Below are 14,304 nucleotides of genomic sequence, written 5' to 3' on the forward strand. Positions count from 1 at the left end.
GAGACAATGTCAAATTAACTTCACTTGAGTAGCTAATCTCTCTTGTAAAAAAAAGGAGAAATCAGTTATTAGAAACCTGGAACAGATTAACTGGTTCTCCTGATGGCATGTCATGTGAGTCTTGAGACTTCTCAGATCTTAAGAAGGTGCTTAGTTGACTTTCATGTATATCTTCTTTACCTGGCACTGAACTTCAGAGAACATTGTAGCAGTATCTTCACTGTTTCCTCCTACATGTCATGCATATTTAGGAGATAAGGACCACAGATAAGGACACTAACATTAAATGAATTTTCTGTATACTTTTTAAGAGATTAACTTCCTTTTATTTATGAAAATGAGGCAGAGGGCATTGCCCTATAACCAGAGGAAGGTCTGTCGGGTGGGTGGGAGAGGGCGAGATGCTACTATTTAATGTAGCCTACCTTCTCACAAGGCTTCTGTCATTAAAGAAAAGCTTTAAGATGGGAGATAAATTCCAAAATTGTCCCCTGTGCAAACGTTGTCCAGATACTACATGATTATATTGTTTGGCTTAACCCTTCTACCAGCTCCATGCTGTGCTGTTGAGCTTTGCCAGTGGCAAGTGTTAGTTTGCTGCCCCTTTAACTCCCTTTTTTCAGGTCTCTGGATAGATTTTCTGGGTCAAAGGGATAGATATGCCTCCTCCCGTCTAAAGGAAGCCATGAGCATCCTTTCTGTCACAGAGATCATTGAATACAAACTGGATCCTACAAAATCAGATCATTTGCGTTGTCTGTTTGTTCTTTGTTCCTAATCTACTTTTCAGGCCTTTTCAGAAGTCATGTTGTTTCAAAGTGCAGAGGGAGTCAAAGTGAAGACTCCTCAAAAAGTTCTTCTATCCGCAGAAGGAATCTTGGCCTCAGAGGGAGTTAAGGGACTCCGAAAATCTCTCACTAGAAAAGAGTTAACATAATAAGCTTTCCACTTATTTTAAGCCAGCCTTATTTTCAGTGCACATGTATCATTTCCAGTTCATTTTTACAGTCTCGTGAGATACAGTTTTGCTGTTTTGCCCATGAGAATGTTACCTACAATCTCTGTCTGAAATTATGGTCTTTTGACATATAATCCAAGTAAGTGGATGCTTCTAGGAAGGGCAGTCTTAATGGGTTAAATGGTGACCTACCAGACAGTGACTGTTCATCCTAGTGCTATCATCCCAGTAGGTGTGAAGGGTTCTTCTTCAAAACTATACTCTTTCTTCTTGAGTAAGTGCTGTCCTATGGAAGTCTTCATAAAGCAGAGAACACTCAGCATGGCAGTCAGCAGGAGACCTAAGGAGGCTGTAGAGAGCCTCTAAAATTTTCCCTTTCCTGACCCTTATCTCACCATCTTGACTGCAAAATAGTCAAGAGTTGTCTGCTTTGAGATGGGCTTGTTCCTTCTCCAGAACTCTTGAGCTTAATGAGATCTGCTAAAATGCTCTAGGCCTCTACATGAGCTTAAGAGGGTTCTTAAATGACACCTGTTGGAAAAAAGATGCTGCTGCACAGATGCTTAACTAGGCAGATAAGCCTCTAAGACAGGCTGTCATAGAAACTGCTGGCCTTCTGCAAAAGGCTAGTTAAAAGCTCCTTGGAGGAGGATACCCACATGCCTCATTTCTGGGATCCTTGCCTGCAGGCGTAATGTCTTCGAGCTGTGCAGGCTGCACACTCCTCCCTCATTTACTCAGGAGCAGCAAAGCCTCTCAGGTTGAAAAACAAGAGCAGCCGGATAATTGAGAAGCAATATGACATGATGATAAACCCCTAACTGTTCCTGTGCTTTTTATAACAGTTCCTGTTTAGTAATAGTATATATTTTTAGTTTTGACTGTTGTATATTGAAAACCACAAGTGTGTAGGTAATTATGAACAACTTTCACATTTGCAAATTTTTTAAAGATTAAGATGAGATCTGCATGATATTAAAGCATTTACTTCCAAATGCCTACTTAAACATCTGACCTTTGGTTTTTAAAAAGTAATTATCCAAAGCTTATTTAATATGGGCTCCTTTCTGTTTCCCCCTGTGGATGATTTGTATGTACTTTCATGTTTCCATTATAAAATTGCTGGAGGGATATTGCTAGCAATGATTTATGTGTCTGCACTTTGGTATTTTTGGTCCTTCTAAAATAGATGGAGAAGTTTAAGATGAATCTTATAAATCAGTGTGTGGTAAATGAAGTAGGATTTTAAATAAGAGATTGTGGAAAAATGAGCTGAGGCTTCTTTTTCATAATCATAATCATTAAACTTGGCTATGTCAGAATAGACTTGCATGCATTAGGAAAAAATAACTCAAGTATGTAGATCAGTGGTTATAAAATGTGTTGTTAAAATGGGTGGATAAGGCACTGCCTTTGAAATCGAAAGCGTCTTGCTGTAAATCCAAACATGAGTAGAAGCCTTACTGTAGATTGCCAGGTGCCACCTCCAATTCACTCAGCTGTCAAGGGGTTTATTAGTCCTTCAGGTCCAGCAGGCCCAAGCTGGTCAGTGTGAAACTGCAGCGGTTTGTGCCTCAGGTCCAAAATATTGCCTTGATTTGGGAGTTAACTCTCCCTTTGAGGAAAGAGGAAGGTGCAGATTGTTTTCTGTTGCCAGGAGTAGTGGAGTGCTGCTCAGGACTGCTGTATACAAAGGTTTTAAGTCCTTTTGGTGTTCTGATTTTAGGGTGCTTGTGCATCGAACAGGTTATGTCAAGTCACATGAGGGAGTCTGTGAGCTGCCCCTTGCCTGGTGGGGCTAGAAAAAGAGCTGGGGATTCTCAAGGCAGGAGGAAACCTACTTCTGCTGCATTTGCTATCCATGTGAAGAATGCGCTCATATAAGAGGAGTACCAGGAGAGTGTTGGATTCATTTCAATTCAAGAACAATGTGAGCTTCAGGCAGATCAGAAAAAAAAAATATTTAGAAAATAAATGAAAACTGGTTTGGTTTTCTTTAGGGTTTTTTTTTGGCAGTGCCAGGGTATACACAGGACACTAATTCCTCACTAATCCAACAATTAGACACAATACTCCTACTCAAAAAACAACAAAATCTGATCAATCAGTTAGTTAAGAAGAAAACACAATGTTTGTGATGGCTTGTAGTTATGCCACTCCTTTGTAGATTGTATGTACACATAAAACGTACACATAAAATCCTCTTTGTTAGGAAATGAAAGTTGTTAATGTCATGACTCTCTGGAATGAACTATTGACTTCAGATTGGTATTTGGAATAAAACTGAGGGTACTATGAACTTATTTTTCTGCTGCTGGTGTTCTAGCATTATCAGTGTTATGACTGAAATTCACAGCCAGACATTTTTTCTATTTAAAAGAAGTATAAAAAGCAAAATAACTGTTGTTTACTTGAAATATTTGTTATCCTATTTGGCAGAAGGGTTTCCTATTAATGAAGCAAGGTTCAGTCCTGCTACAATTGTGACCTCTAGTGGAAAGAGTCAGTTTGTTATCATAATGATTATGCATTGAATTGCAAAGTAATTCGCAGCATTGCAATATTCATTACGTTTAATTTTGTAGCTATTCCAAGACTCATTAACGGTAAAATGCCTTCAAGGCACCATACTATCAATGTAAAAAAAAATACAGTTTCTTCCCAAGAATACCTCTGAAAAGTCTCTGTAGATTTTTATAAAAGCTAGTCTTTATAGAAAGTGTCTCAGACTCTCAGGAAGAGGCTTAGAAAAATACTGTGCAGAGCAGAAATTTCTTGGAGAAGGTTTTCCTACAAAAAGTCCTGTTGTTATCCCACAACAATATGTATTGCAGTGACAGTATTACTTGTGTGCAAATCTGTGGGGACATTTTTAGATACCAGCTCTGAAAGACATTGTAAGAAAAGATTTATCATGCCATTAAACAAGCAGACAAGAAGATTTGTAAAATATCATCTAGGAAAACAGTCTGAACACAAAGTACATAGTACAGCAAATGAGAATTGCATATGGTATTTTTCATATTTGGATGAACACAAAGCTCTAATCTATAATCTTAAATAATCAAGACGTGTAGGCTACAGACAGGAGAGTCTCTTCCATCAGCAGAGACAACGTGTGCACTGCGAGCAGGGCTGTCGTCCTGTGTCCTCTGGCCTGAGCTGCCCCTGGCTAGTTTTCCAAGCAGGACCCGATGAATAGTTTCAGTTAGGCTGCTCCAAAGGAGCCTCATTCAGGGTATGTGTTCACCTTCCCCTGGAAAAATCTCAAGGTCTTGATTGTCAAAATAAAAAGATGTTGAACAAAAGTGGGGGAGTGGTGTTTCTTGGTTTTGTATACAATGCAAGTGGAAATGTAGCCTTTTTCACCCCTCTCTAGTCCGTAGAGTGGTTTTTACTTTCTTTGATTTTTAAATAATCAGACATTGTCATTGTATTATTCACTGAATGAATGTCTGTACACTTGTATTCCCAGCTTTTGCAAACCAGAAAGCAGACTGTTTGATACAGATATCAGTTTGCTTACCTATGAAATAGTTTTGATCTTTGGCTGGTAACAGAAAAAAGTGTATTTTGTACTTGGGGTGTGTGTGTTTTATTTTGGTTTTTTTACAGTTTGAGCATGAAAGATCGTACATGATTAATCATAGCTAAGATCAGTTACTTGGAAAAAATCCTATCAACTAGAATATTTATTACATTTTCTTGATACCCTGCTTGTTACAGTATTCTGCACTGTTCATGAAAACCAGCGTTGACAGGTACTGAAACGATTGAGAGATGTCCGAGAGATGTCCTGTCACATCCATAGCACCTGACAAATTGAACTGTGAGATTCCAAAAGCTCCAAAGGGCTGTTGTCTTCCCCAGCCAGGAGTTTGGAAACTGCCTTGGGGCTTTAATGATGAACTTTGAAGTGTAGCAGGGAAAAGGGAAGCATTCCCTAGAGATTTGCAGCATCTAGTTATGATGCTACATAGTGATAAGTAATAGAGAGGAAAGATGTGTATGCTGGGACTGATTGAAGTCTTTTTCTTCTTATTTTCAGGGTATGAACATAATCTTCCATGTAGCCTTGGCTCTCTTAAAGGTAAGTCATTGATTAGAAAGGGTTTTTAAAATTTTATTAAACTGTATGAAATTTCTTCTTAGCTTAATGTATCATGTCTAAGGGAACAATAATAGTGGGACTTCTGGAGGAGGGAACAGAGGAGAAATATCATCCATTTGAGTAGAGATGTCTTCAGAATTGTACTTATGGTGGATCTGTTTTTATTAAAATTAATTATGTCATAAAGTTCCAGGAACAAGGAGTGCAGTCTAAGGATTTAAATGTCTCGTGTAATTACTATTAAGAAAACAATTCTGATTAATTTCACAGTGTATTTATTTTGTGGCTGTGTTCTTTCATATAACTGTTCAAGAAAGATGTGATTGAATATTATTTGGTATCAAATATATTTGTAATGTCAAGAGAGGAATGGCTATCTTTTATAATATGGGCAACTTCTATCTTTGGCTTGGACACAGAATTTACCTAAACAAACCAACCAACCAACTGGTAGGTAAAGCACTCGCCCTTTTGATGCCAGTGAGATAGCTCAAAGTTAACTTACATTAACCTTCACAAGTTGCCGCTAGTTCAAAACCAGCCCATGTGCAGGCACATGGTATGGAATTTGTAATGTCACCTTTGAATTCAAATTATATTCCCATCAAATATTTTAGGCTAAAGCTCAGGGTAGAACAGCCTGTCATTCCTAACACAACAACACCATAACATGGACACAGGCTAGTATCATTTGACTTTTGCTAGTCCTCTGGTATGTTATCCTTATCATTTACCTAGAAAGGGCAAACAGGTACTAGTTGAGCTATTCAGTAAAGAGTAATTTTCAGAGACTCAGCTTCTGCGGCACAAAGTCCTACAGTAAAAGTGCTCCACACCAGGAATATAGATATGCTGCTGCTGTGAACAGAGCAACGGGAAAATTCAAAACACTTGAGGTCGGGTAACTTGGGGGAAGTACTGCAGTGCTGGTGTGAGATAGTATGTAGCATTATGGTAAGGAAATGTCCAAAATAACTTGTGTTTTACACTAACACTGTAATTGTGTCAAATGGTGGTGTGACTTTCTACATGAGTATATGTATTAAATGAAGTCACCTATAAACAGGAAATTTGTTTTATGTATGTTTCCGGGCAAGTGCTCCTGCACATATCTGAATTTGTAAGAAGGGGGGAGGGAAGTATGTGCTCTTTTCTTCCTGTTTCATATGTATTATTTGCTATTTACTATAGGAGTTTGTTAGCTTTCTGGTTTTTAAGGCCAGTATGGATAAAGCGAATCTAATAGATTATGGCAGGATAGATTTTAAAAGAAGTGAAAGCAAACATCCAAGTGATGCCCAACAGGTGTGCTGCCATAGTAGGAGGAACAGGTTCTGGAAAGTGGTAGAGATACCAGCTTATGGATCTTAAAACTGAAGAAGAAGAAGAAAGAAAAGGATGAGTACTTGCACTGAGCTGAAAATGGCTGGCAAGGTTTTCAGGAAAGGAGAACTTTGTTCAGTTTGATTACCAAGGATGGCTTTGAGACCATGGGTACCCACCCAGTGGTCTGTTTTCCATACGTTTCCTGCTGCTGCTAATGGGATTGGTAGAACTGAGGTTAGCAGCAGAAAAACCATTTAGAAAATGTGATAATGTTGGAAAGGACTAAAACCCTTAACTCAAGGATGTCATACTGCAAATAAGGATTTTTTTTTTGTGTTGAATAATTAGCCCAATTTCTTTTAACAGAAAGTGCTCGGTCTTTTCATTTGATATATATTCCACAACATGGTGCTTATCCAATTGAACGTTTCTCTTTGGCTGTTCCAGAAGAGGAAAATTCAAGAAAGTATTTTGTCAGTCTTATTATAACAATTTTCTAAATTTAATAATTTTAAGAGTTAGTTTTAATTCTGCTTATAGCAGTTCTTGTTTTATATATATAAATATATATATATATGCAGTACGCTGTATCTGCCTGTCCTGGCAGTAATGGGCTCTAAACGGTAAGGGAGGTGTCATCCTGAGAAAGTATTTCTATATTCAGCCAAAAACAACTACAAAGAAAATACAGGTAAGTAAGATAAGATTCTAAGTCAGAAGCACTCACATAAGAGCACAGTTCCAGAGTGGTACCAAGATGGAGTGGGTGATTATATACAATTGAATTAGAATACAATTTGCTTTCAGCAGAAATCACTGTTCTGTTAGGGAAGAAAATAATTTTGTACTCTGAAACCCGAAGTAATCTTTTGTCCTATTCACATGTGCTCATCATCTCTCCTAATCATTAGAAACAAAGTGGTTTAGTGTACCAGTCTTTTTAAGTTACAGAAACTGAATGTGCGTGCTGCAGAACAACCACTTTAAAAACTGTGTTTCTAAGGTCTTGTTTCTCTGATTCTGAAATGAATGAAAACAACCCCCAAGAATTTTTTCTTTGTTAAAACAGAGGAATTATTCTCTCTCATCCACAATCTTTTGGATTATTTTTAATTTGGATGAGAGCATCCTTCATCAGTGGAATATCTGAGTCTTTACTGTGTAAATGCCATGTTCCTCACTTCCTTGTGAAGCGTGTGCCTCACAATCCCTCATTAAATAGCAAAGGAATAGAAGCTTTTGTCTTGAACTCCCTTTTAGTAAATGCAGTTTCTCACTGTTAAAACCAGCTGCTAGTACTCAAAGTGAATGCTTGTTAGTTTTGAAATGACAGTACTACTTCTGTGACCAATTACCGGAGACATCTCGATGCAGTAATCTTTGGAAAATAAACATATATTTAAGACATGAGGGGAATCCTTTCCCTTTCCTTCTCCTACATTCGGAGTATGATCGTAGCAATGAACAGCTAGAGGATTAAAGCTCTTTAGCTATGGAGGCCATCATTTGTAATAGGACATTAATCTGTTTTCTTACCGAAGGAGAAGCACGGTCTTTTTTTTCTGTAGCATCCAAATGTTATGTTTTCTAATGCCTGTCCGTGGTTTTTGTGTACTTTGCAGTATGCTCATCTGTCAGGCTCTCCAGCTGGTGGCAGTATTTTACAGTTTGTTATTAATCATTTAGTTACATCACATAGAGACTGCACCTGAATTAACATTTAATAAGATGAACTGATAGAAAATCAAATCCCTCTCCTTTCATTTTCTGACCATCAGAAAATATAGTGAAGCATTGGGGTGTAAAAAGAGCTCCAGTGTTGAAAAAGGCAGTGTAGAAAACTGTAGTTTAGAACAACTCAACAAACAACGTTGATATTTTCATTTTAAAAATCCCAGTGAAGACCGGTAATTGAGAGGAAAATGTACCATTCCAGTTGCCAGTGTACTTTCTGATCCCTTTTGTCATCAACTAGTTAGTTTCTTTGTTGGAAATTACAAAGTAAACATTAAAATCTTCACATATGCAAAGAAAAAAAAGATCAATAATAAGCTTTCTTTCATATTTTAATATTTCAGTAATTATTTCCTTAATCTTCTGTTTCTGATCTTGCTACCTTAGCAAAAACAGCTAAATGCATGCTTTATTTTGGAATTAGCAGACTGAGGCTAGTATTAAAATATATGATTCAGGAGAAATCAGGCTCTAGATTAACTACTGTTGTAGTTGCTAACTACTGAAAAGGTAGGCAAGAATACATGTTAACTGGAAATGCAAAAATTAAGCACAGGGTTTTAAAATAGGTCCATATCCAAACATTCTTTTTGAGGGTTCATCTGCTTATGGAATGTGATTCATAACATCACTTAAGGTCAATAGTTAGGTTGTTGAGCTTTCCTGTGGGTGACTGTTAAAAACATACCTCTTAACGCCACAGGAAACCCATAGTTTTGATCAGGAAGGTATATAATATTCAAATTGAATTGGGTAGAAAATAGTGAGAAACAATAATGTAATGTATTTGTTACTGCTTTTGTTTCCCAGCCAGTGCATTATTATCTTACAGAGATTCACTTCAATACATATATTACCTTAAAACCAGTACTTTTATGTATCATTCCTTGAACTCAGACGAATGTGAGCAGCATTTCTAATGGTGCTTATGAGTTCTTACACTCCTTCTCACTGCATGTTATCAAGTGATAACTGTATATTACACAAGCAAGTATTTCTTCATTATTTCTGTTGCCACCTTTCAGCTTCAATGCAGTTTGTGTCAGTCAGTGCCCAACAGATTAGGGAGAAGCATACTGGTTACAATGGCAGGGACAGCAGATGATGCTGTTAATTCAAGTAGTTGATACAGAGACTCCCTACATTAAAAAATAAAAAAGTGTCAAAATTACCTTGGATAAGGAAGGTTGTATGTTATCTTTATATTGTTCTGTATCTGAACTGAAAAGGACCTCCTGGGCCAAAGCAATTCTTCTCTGCTATATTATGCTATTATGTGACATGGATTCCATTTCATAAACTGGTAACAGCAGCAATATTGCTGGTGGAAGGCCATTTCCCTGATTCTGGTTTGAATTTATTACACTTTATTTATTACATTTTACACTCATCTACTCTTATATCAGCATTGCCCTTTATCTTAAATAGTCCCCTTCCAGTGATACTCACACTAATGTTTATCACCTTGAAGTATTTATAGATACCATTCATATTGTTTACTAAATAAACCAATGTTCTTAGAGTTCTTGAACTCTAGTTCTCTTCTGCATCTCCTCAATTCTGTATTAATCTTTGAAAGGTGAATGACTGGATCTTTAAGAGAGGTCACACTGTTTTCTGTATTAGTGCTGTAGTTCCTTATTTCTAAAAAAATCTCCTTTACCTGATGACTATGAGGATTGTGTTGTTTGTATGGAATAGTATTCATGACTAACCCAGGGGTTCCACAAATACTATTTCACCACCTTAGATGTGGATTTGTGTAAGAGCACAAATTTTTAGTAAAATTATGCTGTACTTCTGTATACATTTACACTTCACTTTTTAATGAACATAAAGAGTATTGCAGGTTTTCTTTTTTCACTTTCAAGACATTATCTTATTTGGATAGACATTTGACCTAACCTGTCTTGGATTTTCTCCATCATCTCCTGAATTACCACTTGCACCAACCCAGAACTTTAAAATAAGATCTGAAATTTTGTTCTGTGTTAAAGGCATAGCTCAAAAATTTATGCTCATGAGAAGTGGACATACTGAAAGGTAGCCAGAGCAGTCGTCCATTTTTGTGCACCTTAGGTCCTGCTGTTCATGGGTTAAGTTATACCTGTTCTTCAGGGAGCTGTGTGGCTTGCAGCGTAAACCAAAGTGGCCAGTGTGACATCCCTTGAGATTATGCCTCCCTTTATCATCTGCTTCTCAAATTATCACTTGCTGCTATCTAGCCTGGGGCACTAGTGTTTAAAAAATAGTGTAGTCTTTTAAGAAAATAAACAAGGAAAAAGCCAAAGGGTTCAAGTCATAACAGCAAGTAATGAAGTAAGTTTTATCAGTCAAATGAAAACAAGCAGCATAAGAGGAATAGTTAAGTTGAACAACTGAATTCTTCCATATCTTACTGAAATAAGGTACTGATATTTTGTATAATCTTACTACCTAAGCATCTGAGGGTGTCAATGAAGACTGAACAGGTGCTTATTTTAGGTAAAACTTGTATATTGTTAGCACAGATAATGAAAAAATGTGAATAAATTAGCACTGCTTTAAGCTGCAGGTTGGATGAAGTGACATAGACCAACCTAAACTGGTTTTGGTTCTAGGTGATGTAGTTTAGTCCACTCTGCAAGTGCATTAAATCCTCAAAAGGCTCTTTTAAAGATAAAAAACAAGTGTCCATGTTAGAATCTTAAGACAAAATAGATGTTGCCCTTTATACCAATTTTTTTGTAACTTCTTTATGTAGCTGATGTCAGGATCAGCCCTGAAGCTTCTGGTACAGAAGTGGATCCTAACTCTTTGGTGCTAGAGATCAGAACCAACTGTTCTCTTTTCAAGGTCTTCTCCATTAGCCAGAAGACAAGAAGTTCACTTTTTAAGGGGCTCTCAGATCACTGCTTTTATATTTCTCGTTCGTAAATAGAGGAGGTCCTTAAACTGTAGGTTGTGCTGGGCTGAAGAATTCCTCCCCCAAACCCACTTCCCCTACCACAAAAAACAGAATTTGGTGACTTGTTGGAGATTGCATCTTTAGAAAGAGAAATCTGTACCTGAAAATGTCCAGAATCAATCAACTTCCAGAATATTAATTTTCTAGCCCCAATATAACCAGTTTATGTCCACCTTTATTTGCATGCTAAAAATCCATCCTGTTTTGACTAGTTACTTTCATAGCCCGTTTTATCTCTTCCTCACACCTAAAACCAGTTCAGTTTCTATTAGCTTGAATGTTCACCATAAATTTTTAATTTTGAGGGAGAGGAGGTGTTCTCTTTTTAAAGCAATAGAAGACTTAAAGCAGAGAAAGCATGAAATTCATTGGATTGCTTCTTTAGCAGCGCTGAACCCTGATTTATATATCAATGATGCTTCCCCATTATATTGTCTGTTCATAATTTCTAGATGTTGGAAACTCAAGATGGTGTTTTCAGAACTATGTATAGTTCTGTTATATCTAATTTTTTTTTTTCAGTGTCCTGTGTATGACTCATGTACCTAGCAAATCTTGTGATTCTGTAGGAAATTTTTTTCTTAGGTATGTAATTGAAGTAAATAAAAATATGAAAATAGTTATTCCAGATCAGACTTGCAGGCTTATCTACCCTAGCATCTTGTTGCCAACAGTGGCTACACAGGAAAGACTGTAAGAACAGGGCAGTAATACTCCTTTTTTCTCTGGCAATTCGTGTCTCGGGGACTCTCTGAGGAAGAAGTAGTCTCACGTTTAATAACTCTGTATGGATTGTTATTCCATGGGTTTGTCTGGTGACTTTTTGAACACATGAAACTAGTAGCCACAGAGATTTTCTCAGCTTAATTATGGATTGTGTGAAGATGTGCTTCATTTTGTTCGCTTTGAACCCGTCACCTCTGAGTTTCATGTGAGGTTCCTGGTTCTTGTGTTGGAAGGCATTTTGGACAGCTGGTATCTCTTCACTTTCTCTGTGCCACTGATGATGGCATTCTCTGCTTAAATCTCTATTCCTTTCCTATTATTTCCTACCATTTGATTTATTTTGTTGACCTCTGCTGTGCACTGAGCTCTATTTTCATTGAACGGTCCACAGTGACTCCAAGATTCAGTCCTGAGTACCAATTGTCAGCTCAGAGTCTATATGTAGAATGGATACTGTTCTCCATATGCATCAATTTACATTTATCTACATTGAATTTCATTTACTGTACTATTCCTCAGTCATTCAGTATCTTCCAGTCCTTCTGCAGTTCTTTACTGTAAGCTGCTGTCTTTAAAAGCCTGAATAATATAGTAGTATTTGCAAACATGGTCACCTCATGATTCACCCTCTTTTCCAAGCCATTTAAGAATAATACCACCAGCATGGACCTCAGCACAGATTGCTAATGGAATCTACTATGAAAATTAATTGTTTTATCGTGTTCTTCCTAATAATGATAAAGATGTAAACATCACTAAATCTAGATTACACAGTTGTGAAGAACAGAAAGGACAAAGTAATTTCTGATAAGGTAAGACGTGAAGCTCTTTTTATGGGCATGATGTAATTCGTATGGATTTTCAGAGTTGTTCTGGTCCAGAATTTGTCTTATCCGTTTGCAGGAGTAAACTTGAAAGAGAACTTTCCTCTTTTTTCTTCCAATTTTAGATTCGATTTAGCTTTTCAAAGTCAGTAATCTTTGCCACTAAAATGTTAAAGGCAATCCAATCCTTTTTTTTTTTTTTTTAACAGTTGACATGGAAAAGAGAGATGCTATCATACTTCGGCATTGATCAATCAGCAATTCATATAGCAATTATGAAAATGTGTAGTTTATCTCAGTACTGACCTTTCCAGTACTGCGCCCCATTATCATAAAAATTTGATATTCTTGTCAACACAAAGCACAGGATAGGAGGCAAGACTAGCGGTGCTTTTGCAGGAAGGACTGGGGCAGAGGGAGGACATGGAAAAGGCTGGGCTGCTTGCACAGGGGGAATGTGGGCAGGCAGAGGAAGCAGAGAGGGAGAAAGGACTCTATAGTGCTCACATAGGGTTGTAATTTTAAAATGATGCAAGGTGGGCAGGTTGCCAGTTTTTACAGCGAGTTGTCATGCCTTGTTAAACATGCAAGTGAGAACACTGTTATCTGGGAACTAAACCGGTATGAACACCTAAAACTAAAACGTTTGTGTACAGGCTTTGTGCACTCTTGGTAAAATATTAAAGATAGAAGCTGCGCTAGTCATGATGGCGCATACTTTTTTCCTCATAACAAACAGTCCAAGAAGCACAAAGCTCTCACTTTGACCATCATAAAATGGTAGAGATCCATCATTTTCCTTGAAATCCCATGAGCCTTCCCCAAATATTTTTTCAGTTTCTATGTACATACGTGTGTGTGTGTATATGTTGCATAAAAAGGGGGCCACCTCTACTTGGCATATTTTAAAGTACAGAGTTTTATAAAGGACCCCCCCATAAAGATCCTTGGTATCTTGTTACAAAATTCCAAAAATATAGATAATTTCAAGTCATATTCTGTATGGTTTTGTTTGCTTTATTTATTTAAATATTTATTTGAAAATATTTGAGAATATTTTGCCATTAGCCATGTCATCTGAGTTCAGTTGACATTAGCTGTATGTGTCTAAGTGGATCTTAACTGTATCGGTACCATGTGAGCAAACAGACATTTCATGGACAGGAAGGCCAGAAACAGAATTTAACTATGCTTAAAGAACAGATAGCCTGCAACAGGGCTTTAAACTAGATGTGAAGGGGGAAGGGGAACCTATCGGGCTGGCCAGCGACAGGCTAGGGGATGAAATGCAAGGGTTAGAGGGACTGGGGGCTAGTATGAGCCCTCAAACCGTTGCCCAGCAGGGTGTCAGGGGCGCTGCAGCCAAGTTGAAGTCTGGCGGAGGTGAGCTGGAGGCTCCTGAGGTAGTAGGAGCCAACAAGGAAAAGCCTGTGAAGCACCTCAAAGGAAACGAGGGGTGTTCAGCTGTGAAGGTGACGAGGCCGACAGCTCAGATGAGATGCCTCTATACAAATGCACGCAGCATGGAAAACAAACAGGAGGAGTTGGAAGCTATCGTGCTGCTAGAAAGCTATGACCTGATTGCTATTACGGAAACTTGGTGGGACAAATCCCATGACTGGAATGTAGCTATTGATGGCTACAGGCTGTTCAGAAGGGACAGGCGAGGAAGGAGGGG

At 37.8% G+C, this 14,304-nt stretch overlaps 1 protein-coding gene across 1 annotated transcript in view; it reads left to right on the top strand.

Moving 5' to 3' along the window:
- The window catches only part of RABGAP1L (RAB GTPase activating protein 1 like), a 224,685-nt gene that overhangs the window by 143,548 nt on the left and 66,833 nt on the right, over nt 1–14,304 (top strand). Inside the window, exon 18 of the mRNA XM_035898056.1 lies at nt 5,007–5,048. Within this exon, the coding sequence (XP_035753949.1) occupies nt 5,007–5,048 (42 nt within the window). The remainder of the gene's footprint in view (nt 1–5,006; nt 5,049–14,304) is intronic.

Source organism: Egretta garzetta, unplaced genomic scaffold (assembly GCF_000687185.1).
Source record: "Egretta garzetta isolate BGI_Z169 unplaced genomic scaffold, ASM68718v1 scaffold187, whole genome shotgun sequence".
Lineage (NCBI taxonomy): Eukaryota > Metazoa > Chordata > Aves > Pelecaniformes > Ardeidae > Egretta > Egretta garzetta.